We start from the raw sequence: 22,176 nt of genomic DNA, 5'->3' as shown, positions 1-22,176 counted from the left end.
TTGTTTTGCTAAAGTGTCTTTTTTCTGTATGTTCTTTTCCTCTAGGTTCTCTGAAAAGGAGCCATTTAATAGTTTCTGAGTTTATCTCACCTTCAATTCCACTTGTATGTTGAAGTTAACTGGCTACATGTAGGTTCTGGGAGAAGGAAGCTGATTAATTTAGTTGGGTCACATATCCATCCCCAGTCCAATAAAGTCCAATAGTAAAGGCACTAGTGTTACATAGCTTCTATTCCATAACTCAAAGTCTTCTTTAGCTTGGAGAAGAAGAGGTAGCAGCTATCATGACAAAGTCCTGGGCCTCACAGAGCTTACAGTCTATGAAGAGAGATAACATTATACAGATAATTGTGACGTGGTATGACAGACCTAACTTGGAATAGGAGATCTTGGGAATCTTCCTTAAGGGATAGTGGGTACGATTAACAAAAGAAAAGGAGGACATAGATCATGACTAATGTAAAAAAATTAGTTTTCCAGAAAGAGGAGGCAGAGGAATAGAAAAGCCAAGCAGCAAGAAAAAATCTGACCATTTGCAGTGTAGAAAATAAGAAATCTGTGATGCTTTTACAGCAATGGTGTAATTATGTGGCTGTTCTTTTTGGCTTAAATTGGCAGTTCTTTGAGAGTAGACCATCTTTTACATTGCTTTTGGAAGTAGTTTCTAATGGACAGCTTTACATGGCAGAGCACATTAGCATTCATTGAGTAATTTTGTGGTGCGGCTTTCTCCACAGCTTTCCTGTACTTGGTGTTCAAGCCTTTCTACATTTTAGAGTGTATCCTCTTGCCATTCACTGTAAGATGGCTTGTGTCTCCTCATGGAGTGGGTTTGCAAGAGGGATAAAAAGGAAATTACAGCCATTTTTGGAAGGGTCAATAATGGTCATTTTTCTTTCTTCTACAGATACTGCTTTTATATTGTATTCTTGTCTGCCCCTCCTCCAATGCTTGAACAGATGTTTTAATGGACATTGTTGGCTATGTTTTTGTTTTGAACATTTTAAAACATTTTTGAAAGAGGAGAAGGCTAGAAAAAAACTAATTGATTCTAATTTATATTTAATTTGGCAGAACTTGAAAGAGACTTGCTGGGATAAGGCGGGATATTTCTTTGATCTACCAGACTTTTTATCGTGGAAAGCAACAGGTGTCACAGCACGGTATGTTAATTACAAGTTGAATTTTATTTGTGCCTTCCATTCTTGGATGTCTGTGTATATATATATTTCTTTTTTAACTCTCTTTGACTGGACATACTATTTGTACATCTGCATATGATTTTGTGTACTTGGGACATCTTGAATCTATCATCCATCTCCATTGCACATGCCCAATCTCTAGTGTTCTTGTGAGGCCAGGAATACAAGTTTCTAAGCTAAAGGCTATTCATTAAAACTGAACGTATTTGAAGGAGATATGAAAAATCCAGAGTGAAATGTGACTTTTTCCAAAAGCACTTTTTGCATGATAAATAAAAGGAAAAGTGTTTATGGATAGCCCTAAATTAGGACAGAACATGTTTTTCAAGGGCATTGGTTTTCAGGAGATATATGACATATATTTAGTTTTCTGTTATATAAATGTGATTTAATAATCCCCTATAGTAGAGGTATGTATATTGACATCAACAACCATTTTCATGAATGTTAAATTATAAGCTGCATGACAGATTTTTGCAGAACACTCATTGAGTACAAAATTGGTACTGTTGTAATATAAAAAATGGGTGTGTGCATGGGGTTAGATAGGTTAGACACAAATTAAGTGTAGATGGAAAGGTTGGAAATGGAATCTCTAAGTATGACCAAGCTGTTGTCATCCTAAATTTAATGGAATGCACAAGGGTAGGGAGGTTCCTCAACTTGTAAAGGATCTAGAATTTGGATTATACAAACCTGTGATGCAGAGAATCCAGTTCCCAGAGGATAAAAACCTGTGTAAATTAGAGGCAAATGCTTTATCTTAAAGCCAGTGCCTTCAGAAGAGGGAAGGAAGGTCCTCCATGTTTTCTCATTTAAGCTCACGGGATGCTAGAACTAGCAGTGCTACTTCCCCTGTGCTGCTTTTTCCTGTTTTGTAGGTCTAGGATCTTTTCTTGTAGTGAGTTGGTAGGAGTGTAAGAGTTGAGCAGCAGAGGCTTCTGGGAAAAGATAGCAGAGGATGTTTCACAAGTGTGTCATTGTTCATGGCCCCCCCTCCCCCCAAACAACTGTTAGCCAAAGGTCTCAGTGTGGAGGTAACCCCACTGTGCCTGAATCCAGCTTTGGCAAACCTGAAGTACTCATCCCCATCAGGAAAGCAGGCCCTAGAGATGTTGAGTGAATTTTGCCATGAACAGTATTAGTCAATATTATGCAGTCTATGTGTATGCTTGAAGACCTCATCTTGCGCATTTGTCTTTTGGTGTGACATTGTCAAAATTTATTTCTGCCAGAAACTTTCTATAGGTTTTTTTATACACCAGTGAAAGAAACATTTTGATAATTTTATCCAAGTAAACCTCTTATTCAAAGCAATGGCAGTAGTTGTGTGTTTGCAGGCCATTGACCTACAAGTCTTTTTTTTTTTTTTTTTGTATTTTAGGGAAGGGCCTACAGGGTGTTCAGGGTCTTACTACTAGATCAGACTCATACTAATCTGCCTATTTATAGCCTCCCAAAAGCTGGGATTACAGGTGTGTGCCACCATGTTCAGTCTCAGTTGCTGTCTCACTGCGCCCTGGGGGAAGGCACCACAGGCCTGGGGTTTGAACCCCTGGCCCCTGTGCCTGCTTGCAGGCACTTTAATCCGATGAGCTATTTGGCCGGCCCTGGACCTACAAGTCTTGAGGACTCAAGCATGGAGCTAGAGATGGAGGAGGGATTTATTTTTCTTTTCTTTTTGGTGGGTGTTGTTCCACCCAGTGCCTTGACTTCCTCCCTGGTTTGCTCCGATGGCTCTGAATGTTTACATGCCCACTTCTGGGTGTCCAAGCCATAGTCGCACACTGAGGAATGGGCTTTTTGAAGATAGCTTTGGCTCCAATGGGCTTAAACAAAATGGTATTTGAATGTATTCTTTACTAGCTGTGTGACTTTGGGCACCTTTTCTTCTTCTTTGTGTTTTGCTTTTTTTTTTTAATGATACCTACCTACAAGCTTGTGAGATCTGTGATAGTAGTTTTCCTAAACTAGCCTCATTGTAAGAGTTATCGAAGTCATGGTTCAAACCACAGATCTACAGGAGTTGTAGTTTTCAAACTACTGAATCCGAAACTTCCTGGCAGACCTGAAATTTATGTTTATTTTTATTGATCAGATTATTTCGGACAACAGTATGCAGAATATATGTAAAAGTGTGACTCTGAAGTGCTCTGTGCTTGTTAGAGATTGGAAGCATTTTGTAGGCCCAAGGAATTTTGTGGTTTCAAAATTGGAAGGCTCCTTGCTGACCTATTAGAACATATTTGGGGTCTTCCACCTGTCTGTGACAATCTCAGCCCTTGAAGAAGCAAAGAGCTTAATGCTCAGAAATGATTTATTTGCCATCCATCATTGCCGCCATTTTTTTTATTAGCTATGATACATACACTGTTTTCATTAGTACTAATTATCTTTTCCCTCCCTGCACCCTGTCCATACTTGGAGCAAGTTCTAAGGGCACCCCTACAGGCTCTTTCCCCTGTACAGCAGATTCTTTAGGCCTTGGGCACCACGCACCAAATTCCTCTTGCAAAGTGGCTGCCCATTCTCTGGATCTCTTTCCAGCTTGTGTTTATCTTCTTCCTCTTCTGTTTACTCAGTGTCTCAATTTTTCCCCTTTGCTATTTCAAACTGCATGATCAAGATGGAAAGGTTAACTTTTTTGAGATTTCTTTTTTTTTCCCCATAATTTTATTGAGAAGATTTCTTGATTGCTATTTTAGATGATCACAGCACTGTCTCTATGGTGTTATTGTATGGGCTTGAGATACCAGAAACACTTTTAATAATACTGCAGAAAAAATTTTTTAAAGGGATTAGCTATTCTTAATTCACTTTCTGAGTTCAAAGCATCATACAACAGCAACATATAGCAAGCCATGTGTATAGCACCACAGTTTGAAAGGCTAAATCTCAGAAACTATCTAGATGCCCATCAATGGATGAGTAGATTAAAAAAAAATATATTTTTAGGTATGATTGAGTACTACTTTCCCCTGAAAAAGGATAAACTTGAGTCATGTCTAAGTAAATGGATGCACCCTGTGATCATACTTTTAAGTGAAATAAATCAGACATATGTTTTTAACTATCTCATTGTAGGGAATAGGGGAGAGGGAAGAGAAGAAATAGAAATGGAAAATAAAAGAGAACTGAAGGGAAAAATTAGGACTTAAACTGAAAACAAAGCTTGGCAGGAAAGAGAAATTAAAGCTTGGGGAGGAGAATGGGGATAAAAAAAATTAAGATCTAGAAAGGGAGTCAGGGCCTAGGCCACTACTGCCTCTTGGCTGCTGCCATCCCCATGACTGAAGAGCTCTCTGTGGCTACTTCGAACAGTAAAGATTATTTCTACTGTGCCACCTATCAGGAGGTGCTCAAAATGGCTGTGGAGACCACATGGCGTGTCGACACGTTTGCTATGAGAAATGTTTCCTGACTGCAACAAGAGAAAGTGGAGCGCATTGTCTCTTGTGTCATGGCAATGTGATTAGAAGAGAAAGAGCGTGTCCAGAATGGACATTAGATCTTGCACACGTCATGTGGAAATTTTCTGGTAGCTTCAGATATTGTGCAAAACAGATTAAATTTTATTGCATGAGACAGCATTACAAATCTTATAAGAAGTATCAGGATGAGTATGGTGTTTCTTCTATCATCTCAGATGTTCAGATTTCTCAATTCTGTAGGGAATAGCAATGGGTGTGACACATCCACATCTGCTAACACAGATACTTATCAAGAGAATACAAGTTCTTCTGGGCATCCTACCTTTAAGTGTCCCTTGTGTCAAGAGTAATTTTACCAGATAATGCTTGCTGGATCACTGTAATAGTAGCTACCTATTTCAGATAGTTCTTGTAATTTGTCCTATTTGTGTGTCTTTTCCTTGGGGAGGTCCTAGCAAGATTAGTAGGAATTTCATTAGTCATCTGAATCAAAGATTTCAGTTTGATTATGGAGAATTCGTGAATCTTCTGCTAGATGAAGAAACCCAGTATCAAATTGCTGTTGAAGAATCTATTCAAGTAAACATCTAAAGCCTATAGATGTCTCTGCGTCTCTGTACCTGCAGGTGCCATCTTGAAGGGGAAGATTGCATAAAGTCATTGTCTCAGTGACTTGATGTGTATATTAATAAAAGTAATTCAACCTATTTAAGTTTTTTAATTAAAAATGCAGTGTTTTTATTTTATTTCATCCTTTTGATAAGTTAAAAAATGAAAGTTACAATATTACTTTAAAAGCATGAAAAAAGTTATATTTCACTAATGTAGTAATGGAAAGGGAATCCTTGTTGCACTTCATGTCTTGGTATTACCTGTGATTGGATTTTTCATGTTCCTGTGTTGCTTTTGAAATTTGGCACAGTTCTTTACATTTATATATTTTTGTACACAAGTAACACAGTAGCAAATTCTGAAAGATGCAATTGATTAAACCTAACAAATCTGAGCCAGTTGTCAGAGTTGCGTAATGGAAACTCCAAGTGCTAAATAGTCTAAAGGAAGTTTTTAAAAAGACATTCTAGCTGAAGAATTCCACCTGGCAAAAAAATTATATTTGCATAAAATGTAGTATTTCGAGATTTTTCTTTAGTAGTTAAAGTTTAAAAGTGCAAGGTCATTGTAAGGATATTTTCTTTTTGCTATGAGCAGGAAATATCAAGACAAAAATGTATGTCTTTGGTGAGCAGCAGGTTATTTCATTATTGTTTGTTTGACAAATTTGTATGTCCAATGTCACAAGCTGTGTAGAAGTACTTTGACCTCAGAACTTTGAACCGCCAGTGTTTCTCAATAGCTAAGATCAAATTTACAATAGAAACTTTCAGGTGATCATATATGCTATAGACAAACTTAAAGAAGGTGTTTAAATAAATGCATTCAAAGCTAAAGATACATATGCATACATTTTTGCATGTATATGTATGTATATAAAATATACATCTTTGCATGCAATTTGTCAGGTTATATATAGAATTTCTATTAAGGATTTAAAAAATGGAAAAGCAATATAGGGTTGAAGTGTTTATCTGATTTGATTAAAATGTCACTGAACTTTTAAAATGTAACAAATGTTAAATGAAATAGTTCGCTACTATTACATCTTAAAAATTGAGTTTACACAGTGCTACCTGTGTATGGTGCTCATTTGTTACTCTCAAAAATAATGTGCAACTGGTAAGTTTTTACCAGCCATTGTTTTGTTACTTATTGGTCAAAATGAGATTCGTTCTTAGTATTTAGTAAGGGGAATCCTAAAAAGTATTTTGTGGAAGGGCCAAATTACATACTAAAGAATGAAGGAGAGTAGATTTTTTGACATTCCATAAAATGTAGACTGTTTATGTTTTCTTTAAAATAAATAACTAGGGCCAGCAGGATAGCTTAGTGGACTAAGTGACTGCCTAGGCTAGCACAGGAACCGAGGTTTGATCCCTACTACTACATGCCATGCGGGCCCTATCCCTGCGTGTGCTGAGCTGGCCACAGAGACCTGGTGTGGTGGGTGCACACCTGTAATCCCACCATTGGGGAGGCTTTTGAAAACAGGAGGATCACTATGAGCTGCATAGTGAGACCCTGTATCAAATACATAGAAATAAATAAACATAAATTATACACAGATAGTTTTACCATGATAAATTGTGATCAATGTATATGACATGTTATAGATTTTAAAAATATAAAAGTTTGATGGGGAGATAGCTCAGTAGAATAAACACTTGCCTGGCAAGCGCAAGGTTCTGAGTTCAATCCCTGGTACCAGAAAAAAAAATGTGTTTGAAAAGTTTTTTTTTATTGTAAAGAGAATAAAAAATAATAAAAATGATACAGGATTTCAGAACAAGACAATGGGAAATTAAGAGTGGTTGTTATATTGCACATTATAATCTTCAAAGTAATTGTTTATCAGATATAGGTATGCAAAATTGACAGGCATTAACTGCTCCTTTCAATAAACCAATAGAAATTAGTAGTACAATTATCTTAGCTATCTCTCTCTTTCTCTGTATTTCTCCCCCTTCTTTCGTTTTCTCCTTTCTCGTTTCTGAGGGGTTTCTTTCTCTTTCACAATATCTGTCATCCTTTTGGATTTTATTTAGTCTTTTCTCTTTCTTTCTTTCTTTCTTTCTTTCTTTCTTTCTTTCTTTCTTTCTTTCTTTTTCTTTTTCTTTTTCTTTTTCTTTTTTTTTTTGCAGAACCGGGGATTGAACTCAAGACCCTGTACTTGCCAGGCAAGCACTTGTTCTACTGAGCCATCTCCCCGGCCCCTAGTCTTTCAATTTATTTTTATTTATTTATTATTTTTGGTACCAGGGATTGAACTCAGGACCTTGCGCTTGCCAGGTAAGTGCTTATTCTACTAAGCTCAATTTATTAAACTAGGGAGACAATGTGGTCTTTAAACACTTATGTGTAATACCATGAGTATGGTTTCTAGTGGCGTCCATTTACCTATAAAAACCTCAAATTTATTTATATATAATTTATATATAATTTACTATATATGAAGAAAGATTATGTATAATCTTTCTTTACAGCTGAGTAATACTTGATTGTATAGCAGTACCACATCTTCTTTATCCATTCTTCACTTGATGGGCATTTGAGTTGTTTTAGGTATCACAAATTGTGCTGCTATCAACATGGGTGATCACTGTGGTATACGTTTTCAGTTCTTCTGGAGAAATACACAAAAGGGGAATAGCTAGGTTGAATGGGACTTCTAATCCTAGTTTTTTTTAGGAACCTCCATACTGGTTTCCACAGTGGTTGTACCAGTCTACACAATACTGGAGGGTTTCTTTTTCCCCACAGCCTCTCCACCATTGGTTATTGATTGACTTCTTGATGATAGCCTTTCTTTCTGGCATTAAATGGAGTATCAGGGTTATTTTAATTTACATTTCCCAAATGACCAATGGTGTTGAACATTTTTTATACAATTGTTTGCTATTTGTATTTCTTCATCTGAGAAGTATATATTCATCACAGATGCCCATATTTTAAATTGGGTCTTTGAATTTTGGGGGCTTGATTTTTTTTTTTATTCTTTATGTGTTCTAGATGGAAGTCTTTTGTCTGAGAAGCAGTTGGCCATAATATTCTCCCAATTTGTGAGTTTTCCTTTTTCTCTGCTCAGGATTTCTTTTGATGTGGAAAAGAAAAACATTTTTCTTTTCATAAGGTGAGATTCTAGTTGTTGATTCTTTGAAGTATTTCTCATGCCTTTGATTTTGTTCATGAACTCTGCCTACCCTTATGTCTTTGAGATTTCTATCTACTTTCTCTTCCAGTAGATATAGTGTTTTTGTTTTAATATTTAGATCTCTGATCCATTCTGATTTTAGTGCATGGTGATAGAGATGGGTCTTATTTTAGTCTTCTGTACATGGAAAGCCAATTGTTTCAACACCACTTGTTAAAGAAGCTATCTTTCTTGCAGTGAACATGTATGGCTTGTTTGTCAAAGATAAAGTGGTTGATTGTGTCTGTAGCTGTGTCTGCATCTTCTAATCTGTTCCATTGCTTTTTTTTTTTTTTTTTTTTTTTGGCCAGCACCATGCTGATTTTTATCATGGATTTGTAGTATACTTTCAAATCAGGGATTATGGTGCCTTCTGCCTTGCCTTTGTTGTGTAGGATTGCTTTTGCTATTCTAGGTCTCTTCTGGTTCCAAGTGAATTTTAGGAATGTTTTCTCTAGATCTGTGAGGTACACTAGTGGTGTTTTAATTGTGATTGCAAATCTGTTAGAACAGTTTGAGGAGTATATAAACAGTTTTTAAAAATAGCCTTTCTCTGTCACAAGTGGCAGAGAATCCTTAAACTTTTTGGTATAGTGGAAGGAGAAATCCCCATGTTCAAACTGTGCTTGGTTTGGTGTTTCTGTTTGTAAGAACCTGGAACAAATATTTTATCTCATTAAGCTGCATTTCCTGAGTAATCTCTTGTGATTATTGTGACTTACTCTGGAAAAATATATAACACATAATATTTAAACATATATAAGACTTCTAAAATAAAATCTCCACTCCTTGTTTCTTCTTCTAGAATAAAAGAAACACATTTCTGAAATGGAATGGATCAATGCCAAAATCCCTTTTGTCATTAGAACAGGAATTTGGCATCCTTTGATCCAAGGAAAAGTTAAAATTTGGTGTTCATTTGGCTCTTACATGTGATTGTCTTGGGTGGCTTTGGTGAAATGAGTGCCAAAAAGGCTACAGGGTGTTTTTCTTTTTTGTTTTATTATTCTAGTAGAGTCCAGAATAACAAGTGATTAGATTTCACCTTGTTTTAAAACTTTCAAGCTTTGTTTTTGGCAATGATAGCATGTCAGAAATCTTTCTCTTCCTCCTGTCCTCCCTCTGTTTTCCTCTTCACTCCTCTTACTCTTTTTGGTGTATTTTTTTACTCTCTTCCTTTAGTTGCTTTTATCCTCCAAAACATGCCAGTTATGTTTGTTTATCTTGGTTGCTGATATAATCACTACCAAGCCCAGGATTGAGTTGTAATTCAGCTCTGTTCTATTATATTAATGAAAATAGCAATAATTGTAATCATCATTTATTGAGTGGCTTCTTTTTCTTTGTACTAGGAATATGAACAAATGCTCCATGACTCCATAGCTACCACCCATTGAAGCAAGTGGTGTTGCTAACCTTTGGAAATTCAAGAACTGAAAAAAAGTGCCTTAGTAATTTTCTACATTCTAGCTGTTGAGGGGGTAACTGTCTAGAACGTGAGAAACAGATAGAAATTCAAGTAATAATGATGTGTGTAGTCAGACAAGCACATGTAAATATAAATACGGATTCTCCCTGTAAAGAGATCTGAGGTGACTTGTGATAAATAATATGAGGTCTGGGTTAGGAGTGCAGCTCTGTGTGTGCTTATGAAACCTGAGGTCCTGGCCTCCTTCCCCAGCACCAAAAAAGAAAAAATTAATCAGCAAAACATATACATGACTAATATGTGAAAGAATCAGGATGGTTCGAATGTATCAATAGATCAGAGTTGATGTTGAGAACTTCATAAAAGCTTTTAACACCTTTTATAATCGCTAATAGGTTTGTTTTCAAGCTTCCTAGTGGTTGGACCACAGAGGGAACATGGCAAGGTTAACGGGAAACATGAAAACCTCGTTGCTGATCAGAAAAAAACTAGACCTGTTTGTAATATTAAGGTCCAAGAGAAATTTCTCTTACATTATTAAGAGTTGAAAACTTTCTATATATTATATAAAAGTATGTTCTTTTAAATTCAATTGTAATTTCCAAAATACCTTTTATTTTAAAATAGTTTAAAATTTATAGGAAAGTTACAAATTTGGTACAGTGAATCCTCCTCTTATAAAACATCTTGTATCAGTGTGGTCCATTTGTAACTATTAGTAACTGATACTAATATATTATCATGAACTAAACTCAGGACTTTAATCTGATTTTTATTTATTTGTTTTTCCCAAATGGGCTTCTATTCCTCCCAGGATCCCACCCAGGAAAACATGCTACATTTAGTCATGTCTCCTTAGGCTCAGGTTTTGTTTTGTTTTTGTGACACTCTCACTTTTCAGTTCAGGTTGGCTTTGAGCTCACTTTGTAGTCCAGGCTGGTTTTGAACTTGCAAGGATTCTTCTGCCTCAGCCTCCTGAGTGCTGGGATTATAGATGTGTGACACCACGCATGGCAGGCTCTGCCTGACTATGATAGTTTCTCAAACCTGCCTTTTTTTGGATGAGTGTGAGAGTTTTAAAGAGTGCTAGTCATGCATATTGTAGGTTTCCTTCTATTGGAATTTTTCTGATGTTTCTTTTATGCATTCTGGGGAGAAAGAGATAAGGTACCATTCTCATTTTATCATATTGAGGGTACCTACATGAGTCTGATTTATCTCTAATGTGTCCGTATTGCCTATTCATCAGGTTTCTCCCTGTAAAGATGCTCTCTCACCCCTTATGAATCTCACATTCTTTTGAAGGAAGTCAGTGTGCACAGCTCACATTTAAGGAGTAGGGGAGGATTGCATTGCCTCTTTTAAGATGGACAGTCACGTGTGTTACTTTGAAATATTTTGTATGGGAGAATTTTTTTTGGTACTGGGGATTGAACTCAGGGCCTTGTGCTTACCAAGCAAGGCGCTTACTCTGCTGAGCTACCTGCCTGGCCCAGGGGGAGGGGATTTTTTAAAAATTTACTTATTTGTGTGGTGTTAAACTAAATGAAATAGATAACCACGCTCTTAAGTTCTTCAAGGGACCCTCTGTAAATTTGGCTTTGAGGTTACATGTCGGAATTCCTAAGATACTTCCATGATGTGTAGGAATACAGTGTGGAATTTAAAAAGTTTTTGTTTTCTGTTACTTTATAATATACTTATATTTATTTATTTCCTCTTCTTTCTCCTCCATTCCTATGTACAATTCTCTGTAGATTTTTTTTTTCTATTTTAAGGAAGTGAAATTGTGATTTTTAGAAGTTTTAGTGATTTTGTAATTATTTTACTAAAATTTCTGTGATTTATTTAAAAATACAATTATTTTACTAATTTGTATGTTTCTCTGGGGCTTATAAGGGACATTACTGAAGTTTTGTTTTTCTCATGATTACTTGCTAATGTGTTAGGAAATGATTATGATTGGATTATTGCCTTGTAGCAACTTTCTAAATCTCAAAAATGACATCAGGATTTAGACTCTTGTCCCATCTTTTTTTTTTTTTTTTTTTTTGTATTTTAGGGAAGGGTCTACAGGATGTTCAGGGTCTCACTAACTAGATTGGACTCGTAGTGATTCTCCTGTTTACAGCCTCCCAAGTGCTGAGATTACAGCGTGTGCCACCAGTCTCAATTGCCATCTCAGCACACTGAGCTATTTGGCCAGCTCACTACTGGTTTTTAAGCTTTTTTTTCTTTTTAAATTGAAAATCTGCTTTGTACTATTTTTACTTACTATATTTCTACTGTATCTTTGCTATCAATAACTATTCTCTGAAAATAATACCTGTGTAATGTTACATTTTGATGGCACAGTGTGTCCGTGTTGATTCTGCCAAATGCTGGGCTTAATGTGGGTTTTTATAGTTTGGATCTCTAGATCTCCCCAGGCTCCTGTGCTAAGGCTTGGTCCCCAACTGTGGCCCTGCTGGAAGGCTGTGGGGCTTCAGGAGGTAGTTCTAGGGAAGTGAGTTAGGTTACTGCAGCTGTTGTCCTGCAGGGAATATTGGGACCCAATCCCTCCCTGTCTCTTGCCGTGAGGTAAAAAGGTTCGGTCTACCATGCGCATCTGTGATATGCTACCGTGCCATATGTCCAAAAGCAGTGGAACTGACTGAACATGAACTTAAACCTGTACTCCCATCTGTGACTTTATTCAGTGGTCAGAATGTAGATCTTCTCAGTAAAATTTGCCATCTTAACCACTGTTAAGTATACAATTTAGTGGTCCAGATTAAATTCACAGTGTGATGTAACTATCTACATTATCTATGTCCAGAATTTGTTTATTGCCTCTAACATAAACTGTATTCTTTAAACAATAACTCCCCATTCTGTTCCTCTTGTAACCCCCATTAACCTTTGATCTCCTTTCTGACTATTACAGATATGCCTATTCTAGATAATGCATTTAGGTAGAATACTATATTGATCCTTTTGTGTTTGGCTTATTTCATTGAAGTGAACCTTGAAGCTATCCAGAATCACACCAGAACAACAATCAGAAGCTCTGATTACCGAGTCCACAAGATGGTCCACTGTCAGCCACCTTCTGTGGAAAATAAACTAGAGAGTCTGTAAAGATTAAGATATGTCCTGAGTGAGGCCTTCTTGGATTAGGAAATGGACTCCTAAGCAAGACATAATAATCTAGCTCCTGTTCCAACCCCTGGTTACACCCACACAGTAAAACTCTTGTGGGTTTCAGCTATATTACCAGGGAAATGAGATCTAACTTTTTAACACTTTGACAGTTTTGAAATACTTTGAACAGAGAATATACTATGGAAAATATCTATAAATGAGGACTCAAACTCCAAGTTCACTCCACTTTACCATATTGAAAGAGAAGATGAGGTTAAGGCCTAAAAAGCACTCCGGGTCTCAGAGAAATTAAGTAAAGGGCAGGGATCAGGGTTCATTCCCCAGGCCTGCCTTGCCGGCCCTGACCCTCGGGTGTGCTGAGAGCACAATTGAGGCTGGGCATGGTGGCGCATGCCTGTAATCCCAGCTCTTGGGAGACTGTCAACAGGCGGATCACTGAGTCTGATCTCTAGTAGTGACCCTGAACACCCTGTAGACCCTTTCCTAAAAAAAAAAAAAAAAAAAAAAAAAAAAAAAAAAAAAAAAAAAAAAAAGAAAAGAAAAGAAAGAAAGAAAAGAAAATTTAAGTAAAGGAAAAGCTATATTGCTGCTTGGTGCAAAAATTATAATCATGCTGGCTGTCATCTATTAGGCATCCAAGATTCATTTCTATGTGTATGCAAGAGAGAGCTGGAAACTAACTGTATAGAAATCCAATACATTTAGGCTAGTGGCTTTGAACAGAATGTCCATCTTGTCCCTAGGGTCACACATTTTTAACACTTCCCAAAGGACAGAGTTAGATTCTTATCCTATTCTCTCCAGATTTACATTACTGATGAAAAGTGAAAAAAGCCATCTTGGTCTTTTTCAGTTTTTCCTCAGTGCACAGACAGAGCTACAGACAGTGTGGAGGCAGGGAGGTGTCTGCAGAGGCACATTCCTTAGGTTCCAGAGGATGTGAGCCCTGACAGGCTGGAGGAGGAGCTGTGCCGTTAGTCCTTTGCTGCCTCTTGCCCCTCGCTGGCCCAGAATGGTCCATCTTTTTGCCCTCCCTGAGCTTTCAGCTACTGAACTGACTGTCTGAAGTCTTCCCGGCCTCTGTTGATACTTTCACATCTATGAGAGCTCTAGACCCCAAGTGACTCTTACTCCGTTCCTCCTGAACCCTCCTCAGACCACAGGAAGCCAAAATAAAACTCCCAAACTATGAGAGATTAGGGAAGAAAGCATCAAACATGTTTGTTTCAGAAAGACCCATCCTTTCCAACCACCCATAAATTACTAAATTTGAATTCACCCCAATATCAATCAATACAAATAGACGTTGTACTTCTTGTGGACTACTATGTGGCAGAAACTGGCCAGATATCTTACCCAGGGTATGCCACTTCCTCCACAAAGCAAATCCGTGTCATTTACCCCTGTGATAAGACAAAATGAATGGAGAGAGATTTAGTTGCTTCCTCCAAGTTCACCCTAGTGAAAAGAGTCAGTCAAAGGAAACTTTGTAACTAGGACTGTTTGGTTCCAGCCTTTATTTAGACTTGAAGAGTTCAATAAATATGTATCTACTCACTGCCAGATTGGAGAGAACTTGTCTCATAGGTGTTTATTAACATATATAAGGAATAAGTGACACAAATTACAACTATAGCTGCTTCTTGCTCATCATCTCCTCTATAACCTCCATATTTACTCTCCTCTGTGTCTGCATAGAAAGATTATAAATTGGTATGTGGGGTACTGGTCAGTATAGTTTATTAATGATAATTTTTGATTTTTTTAACCTTTCTAATACTAATTTTCCTGTTTCTGATTAGTTGGAAAAAAAAAAAAAACTCCCATTTTTATTTGGATAGTACAGAGTCATGCTAAAGCCTCCACTGCCTATACTGCATTCCACTTAGGATTGGCCATAAATCTCTGGTTGATACAACAGATACCATGCAAAGGCCAGCACATCCATGTGACACATTTGTGTGTGTGTGTGTGTGTGTGTGTGTGTGTGTTCCCCTACTTACCTTCTTTATAGAACTGAGTCTTTATTTGTTTATATATTTTAAAATTTTCTATTATTTCTGGTATTCATCAGTGAAGATATAAATGGTCATGCTTCTCCATGAGGGAGTGAAAATATTCTTCTTTGCCAAAAGTAAGGATAAAAGAAGACTCACATTTATAGTTCTTTCTCAGCTCTATTAACTGTATTGAAAAAATAAGCTGATTGAGAGGAGTTCGGTGTCATTTTTCTTAGGATCTATGAGAACCATTTTATATGACACTGTTCTGATAAACCACCCCTCAATACAACTATAAAAATAATGCAGATCAAAGATCTTTGAAATAATCATGTTAAGGAAAACTATGGTTTTTTTTATTCTCTAGAAAAAAAAATTATGAGACTAACAGGGAACTTCTTATCAAGATATTTCAACCAGGCTCTAGCCAAAAAGTGTTACCTCTGAGATGATATATACACAACCAAGTACTTTCATTCAGAAATTCTTACATTATAAAAGCCAGCTCTTAAACCATAATGAGAGAGTAGTTCACACTAAAATGGCTACAATTTTAAAAAGTAGGGTGGGGGGATAAGTTCTGCCAAGGATCTGGGGCAAATGGAAATTTCTTGTGCTCCTGGTGAGAATATAAAAGGTGCAACCATTGTAGAAAAATGTGGTGCTTCCCCAGGTAGCTCAGCATAGAATTACTGTATGAACTTGTAATTCCAGTCCTAAATTATACCTCAGAGAACTCAGGGAAAGATTTGAATAGATACATACATACTAAGTGCATTGGTTTGTATATGGGTTGACCTCCAAATGTGCTGGGAGTTAAGTTCACGTACTAAGGCCAACATTACAGTTTTGAGACCTTTACGAGGTGGGCCCTCAGGGCTGAGCAGCTCATGGAAGCACTACCATCCTGAATGGGTTTTCTTCTCAGATACTGAGTTCATTCTCTTGAGACACTGGACTTAGGAGACTAGACTAATCACCAAGACAGTGGTTTCTTACGAAGAGCGTCATCCCCCACTGTTTCTATCATACTTGTGTTCTGCTGCATATAGGCTGACATAGCGGAAGGCCCTTACCAAAAGACAAATGATCTTGGTCCTTTCAGAACTGTGAACTAAAATTTAGCATTAGATGCTTTGTTATAGCAGCAGAAAACAGACCAAGACACTAGTTTTTCACTAAAGCATTATTAACAAATAGCTAAACAAAACACATGTTCATGTATGCAACTGGCTGTGTTCCTTCTTTAGGCGAAAGGAATAATATTAAAAGTCAGGACACGTGGAAAACGGAGCTTTAGTGTCTACTCTGACCTAAACACTAAGTCTGGATTCCGAAGTCTGCAATTGCATCTCTCTGTACTCCTTTCCTGCTTCACCAACTTTCTGCTGCATCTCAGTATCAGCCATGCACATAAGGAAGGAGCTACTGCACTATTTTCAAGGAAATCAGGTTATAAATGAATAAAAGTAAGTGTAAATAAAAAAAAAGGCCCATCAACAGAGGACTAGATGAGCAAAATGTAGTTCAGGTGTACAAAGAAGCATAATTATTTAGCAATAAAAAAGGAATAAAACTCTGAACACATTGTGATGTAAACAAACCTTTAAAACAACAGTAATGTGATTAAAAGATTGAGTATGTATTCCATCTTGAAATCCTTGATGTACAAAGGTGGTGGCAGTAGGGTGGTGCACAGGACAAGTGGCACAAGATACAAAAGTGGTATGACTAGGAACAATGAAGACTTGGATCCCTGGCCCTCAGTTTCTTCATCTGCAAAATGAAGTGGTTGAATTAGTGATCCATGTAGCCTTTCTCTGGCTTCAGACCCTGGTTCTGTGAGACATAGTAGTATCGACCAAAGTGTCTTTTTGGATTCTTTTCTCTCTTAAGATTCTTCTTTGACAAAGTATTGTTAAGGTCTAGCTGTAGAATTCACCTCTTTGGAATATAATTTAATGTGAAAATGCTGTACCTTTTTCTTTCTTTTTTCTTCCCTTCCTCACTTTTTTTTTTTTTTTTAAAGTAATGAAGTTTTTAGAAGTATGGATTTTCTTTTCCTTATTTTTTTCATGTTCTTTCTTCTCTCTGAAGAGCCTTTGAAGAGAATTCTTAAGTATTATTAAGAAATTGCAGTCATAGAGCCCTTTGTTCCCCAAGTCATTTAGAAGATTGTTTTTCCTTTTGTTAAATGCAAAAAATTGTCAACTTGTGTCATAAAAATGTGCCAAAAACCGCATTCACCAATAAAATGTGTCAGCTTTCATTATTGCCCAGATACTATTCCTTTCACAAACCAAGCAGTCTCCTCAGGCTTTCTAAATAATCTTCAGTTCATTCCTGGTTTCCTTACATTTTGAACTTTTCTCGGTCTATAAGGGGGGCAACCTCTCTTTTAAAAATTAATGGGTTCCAAATGCCATTCAAATCTGTTTCTGCCCTCCTCCTCTTTCCTGCTCCCCAACCCAGCCCATTAGCAGGCTGAAATTCTGCATAAATGTTGAGCTGGAGATAGTTTCTGAAGAGTTGTTTGGGTTTTTAATTAACACTGACAGCCTGTCTGCTTGGGAGTTTGCTCTGCTGTCTCCTGGCAGAGGCAGGTAGGTCAGTACAGAGCTGGGATTGAGGCTCTGCCCTAGATGTGTTCCTGGCAGTTAGCCCTAGAGACACCAAACTCTGCCAACCATGAAGTCACTTTGAATTTAAAGAGTTTTGCTAATCTAAGGCAATGTGTCTTAATTTGACAAAGCAAAGGCTGCCTGATAAACAATCTTCACTGCAAATTCTGTGAAGTGAAGGCTATTTGTAAGTTTAGATTGTACTGGAGAAATGCAGCAGTGTGGAAGAATGTGCTCATTTTCTTCTGTTTACTCCCTATCCCTGCCCAACCCCCTCCTAGCTCCCTTCTCTCTTACTTTGGCCTGATTCAGCCCTGCAGTCTTGCCTCTGCAGTGGCTTGATGTGAAATTTGAGAAACATATGTAGTTTTCTATTTCAGGAAAATGATCTCAGGGATTGAATGTGTTTTTTTGTTGGCTGTTAAGCTCTGATCTTGCCCAGTGTGGTTTTTTGATGATGGGAAAGAGGCTTCGAAGTGCTTTTTGTCAGAAATTCATGTATTGAAGCTTAAGATTTAGTTTCTTTATTTCAGCTGCCAGCCCTCTCCCAGGCCTAGGACACAGTGTCGCCTTTTCTGTCAGAAGGAGAAGAAGTGCACATTGTTTACATTACAATCACTTCATTGCTGCCTGCAAACACATCTATAAACATGGCAACTATGTCTGTCCTTCACAAAAGCTATTTTAAATATAGTTCAGTGGAAGACTGAGGGTCTGCATTTTGCTTCCCAGAAAAGAAAAGGGGAAAGTCTACTTTTGTTTTGTCTTGGAAAGGCCAGTGTTCTTTTTTGACCTAAAGGTGAGTGCTAACAGTGGGCCCAGTGCCTTATCACCTACACTTCAAGGGAGCGTGCCTGTAATCCCAGCGCTTGGGAGGCTGAGGCAGGAGGATTGTTGGGCATTTGAGACCAGCCTGGGCTAGAAAGTGAGCTCAAGGCCAGACTGAACTGCATTGGGAGACCCTGTCTCAATCCCTCCGCCCCCTCACAAAACTCCCTGGCACTTCACTTATCTATGAAAGAGGGACGAGTACAGCTGGAGTGGGGACTGACCTAGAGGTGAACTGGTGAGGTGGGCTCATTCATGGAATTCTCAGTTAGATCTGCTTTCTGTGAGCTATGCTTGTCTTGTCTTCTCTGCCTATCTGTAATAGAATGAAGCATGGATCTAGCCCTGAAGGAGTATCTTCTTAGGTGTGGAAAGGCTTCATCAATGGGTCATCCATAAACTGGAGCTTTCTGGAGCCAGTGACATGTCTCTTTTTATGTTGTTCTCTAGGAATGCCTGCTAAATTAACAAGTGAATGATGAACTTGATGGAGGTCACCGTAGGATATGCTAGGGGTATGATATGGACCTGTTTACCTCCAGACTGGGTGGGATGAGGTGGAAGAAGGAAGAGTAAGTGAAGGGAAGACTCATCTAGTGGGAAGGGCACCAATATTCCTGGGTGTGAAAATGTACCATTTTTATTGCTGAAGATATCGAGACCCAAAGGGTCAAGGATCACATAGCTGCCAAGGATTGGAGACTGCTCCTAGATTTTACAGCTCCAAAGTTGTACCCCTTGCTGTGGTCCATCTTTCATATACGGAAGAAAAGATTAAAACCGTGGTTGCTCTCACACTACACTGCACCTTTTTCTGCCCTGTAGTGAACTAGTTCCTCTTCCTGTAAGACCTGATCTTGGTCAAAATGGTTTGTAAAAGGTTAAGAGATGGTCAGGGAGGCGTTGAGGTGGGCTTCTAGCAAGCACCATAAAACTTAGATGTAGAACCCACATGCCTAGGCCCCATATGTGCAGGGAGTTGCAGAATGTTCCAGGGGCAGGAGTTGTAGTTAGAAATCATTCTTGTGTAAAACAAAAAGGTCTTACATCCTCAAAGCTCAAGGTGTGTGTTTTAATTTTTTTTTCTTATTGTAAATGACATTCCCTCTTAAGCCTAATTTTGTATTCCTGATTTTAGAATCCTTGCATAAAATGAGTCTTACTGCACAAACCTGAATTTCCTTGCAAGTAGTAAGAGGGCATCTTTTATGGAGGAAAGGAAGTAAATGCAAAAGTGAATGATCGAGTTTGGGCTCTAGGTCACATACAACCCTGCAACTTATTTTGTGTTCATGAGCAATACTTTTTTTGTGCTTTTTGGTGTGTCTTTCATGGACCTATTTAGGGGGCAGAAAGAGTTTATGTGTAAAAAGCCCATGTACAAAATGATAAAGATTTACTGAATGTTAGCTGCCTTCATGGCTTTTATTACTTGATACTGGCAGGTAATGGATTGTTAGAGCTTAATACTAGTGTCACTAAAATGACCTTATAGAGGGAGTGCCAGGCCTTAACATGTCTTCTGCCTTGTGTACGTAGTGCTGCATCCCATAGGCCCCATATCTGTTATGTTTTATTTTGGGGCAGGGCTGTAGAGTAGGCTGTACCATATAGCTGAGGTATGTAGTAGGTGTAGTAGGCTGTACCATCCAGGCTTCTGTAAGCACTTTTGATGTTGGTGCAGTGATGAATGACGTTGCCTCAGATGTAGTAGGTATACTTCTTGTGCTATATTTCACTCATTTAGAGGTACAGGGCAGTATAGTAATGATGGTGTTAGTGGTGTGTGCTTACAGAGTATTGAAGGGATGTCAGGCAGTACTCCCAATACTCTTGATGTACTCTGTCATTTGTATTCTACAGATAGAAAATGGAGGCTCAGAGAGGCCAGGGAATTTGCCTGTGTTCACACAATAAATGAATGGCAGAGCTGGGATTTGAGTCCCAAAATGCAGGCTGTTGTCCCTGTGGTACATTGTTTTTGATCAGTCTGATTAGGTTAAACTTTTTGTTAAATGACTGTTAAAGGAATCCAGGAGAGACCTATTTTTCTAAAGGGGAGAGTTTGTCAGGTAAATGATCACTGTAAAAACCTCTGCTCTCCAAGTGTATTTTCAGGCCAGCTCCAACGAATATCACCTGTAAATGTATTAGAAATGTAAATTCTCTGGCCTATCTCCAGCCCACTCCTGGCAGTGAGGTGAATAATTTGTGTTTCAGTAGATTTGGATGTGTGCTTAAGTTTATTGAAGTTTGCTATCCAGAACTCAACCATTTTTTCTGGAATTTTACTGCTTTTTGGAGGCTTTCATCTTTGTATACCTCAGCTGTTGTTGATGTGGGGAAAATTCTCTACCCTTACTGAATGTTTTGGGGGAAGTAGCTGAGAAACTTCGGAGGTTTTCTGTATGTCTTTATCTTGATAATTTTTATTTACTTTCTTTTTTGGTATTTTTTGCTTCCTGTGCTGATGGCCTAAGGATCATAAAAGTACAAAATTGCCTCCACTCATTCCATCTGTGTCAGGCTCCCCTAGTTGGTGAGTAAAGAAGTGCCCCATAGATGCAGAGATAAGAGAGAAAGGGAAGTAGCATAACTTTGGAATGGATAATCGACGATGTAAGTTGTCACATCTCCTATGTCCAGCCTTAGTCCACAGGGGCTAAGTTGGTTGGCAGGTGGTAGACAGAAATATCCTTGCACCTGAAAATAGACACGGAATCATAGTTCTGTCTCTTTACATATATGATTTTGGGAAGTAATTGCTGTGAAATGGGGATAACATGATTGCCTTCACGGTGATGTGGGGCACATGTGCATGTCAGTTGTGCTAGTTGTATCTGCATTGAGGGGAAGCCATAAAAGTTAAGAGCTAGCATCTTTGGAAGACAGTGTTCTAAGGAATGGAGTATAGATTTATAGTGCATTGAGGAGTCCAGGGTACTCCAGGCTGGCTGGTATTCTAAGGGATAGAATGCTGGGAGGTCCTGTTGCAGAGAAAACCAGGCATTTGTTTGAGTGCTTTATGTCTTAATTCTGCTTGTTTTCAAAAAGGTACCTTAAAGCTATTTAATAATGTCAGGATTTATCCTTAAGCTTTTTTATGTTAAGGGTCATTTCTGTAAGTCGAGACCTGAGGACTATAAAAATATTGATGCAACTGTCAGAAGTACATGGTGTTTGACCTTCTATTAATAAAGACAAATTATTGCATTTCTGTGCTATTTGAGTCTGTAAAAACTTCCCTTAATTCCATTGGTATTCCATTCCACAGCTACCAGGGCTGAGGGATGAGGGACAGTGTTGTGTTTCTGATTTATGGGGTGGAATACTTGTCTGATTTACTCAACTGAAAGTCAGAGCAAGTTCAGATAACAGCCTAGTGAAACTTCCTGAATGATAGTAGCTATGGAAACAGCTCAAATGTTTGGTTCTATAACAACAGGATTGGCTAGCAGTTATTTACAAACAGAATCAAACTGTGGGGGAAAATAAATAGGTAAATACACAAAAATAGAGGGCAAGTCAAACACTGAACAGACTACACTGTAGTAGAAAGACTCTGAAGGGGCCTCTTTTGGTGAACATTTTCAGGATGAAACAGTGACTTATTCCTTATGGCTGTTTGCTAACACCTCTCTCCCTCTTGGGGATGCCTCCTTCCCACCCAGATTTTCATGTGGGTTGTACACCAGAGAAGGGCAGGGCAGTATACC

At 38.0% G+C, this 22,176-nt stretch overlaps 1 protein-coding gene and 1 pseudogene across 1 annotated transcript in view; both read left to right on the top strand.

The window, feature by feature from the left end:
* Positions 1-22,176, top strand: part of LOC101565842 (FGGY carbohydrate kinase domain-containing protein-like) — a 218,397-nt gene that overhangs the window by 101,792 nt on the left and 94,429 nt on the right. The window contains exon 5 of the mRNA XM_004642588.2: positions 1,075-1,163. Coding sequence (XP_004642645.2) covers positions 1,075-1,163 — 89 coding nt within the window. The remainder of the gene's footprint in view (positions 1-1,074; positions 1,164-22,176) is intronic.
* On the top strand, positions 4,489-5,224 carry LOC101577923 (annotated as a pseudogene).

Source organism: Octodon degus, unplaced genomic scaffold (assembly GCF_000260255.1).
Source record: "Octodon degus isolate 3935 unplaced genomic scaffold, OctDeg1.0 scaffold00156, whole genome shotgun sequence".
In the NCBI taxonomy this organism is placed as follows: Eukaryota; Metazoa; Chordata; class Mammalia; order Rodentia; family Octodontidae; genus Octodon; species Octodon degus.
This window is presented reverse-complemented; position numbering and strand designations above follow the sequence as displayed.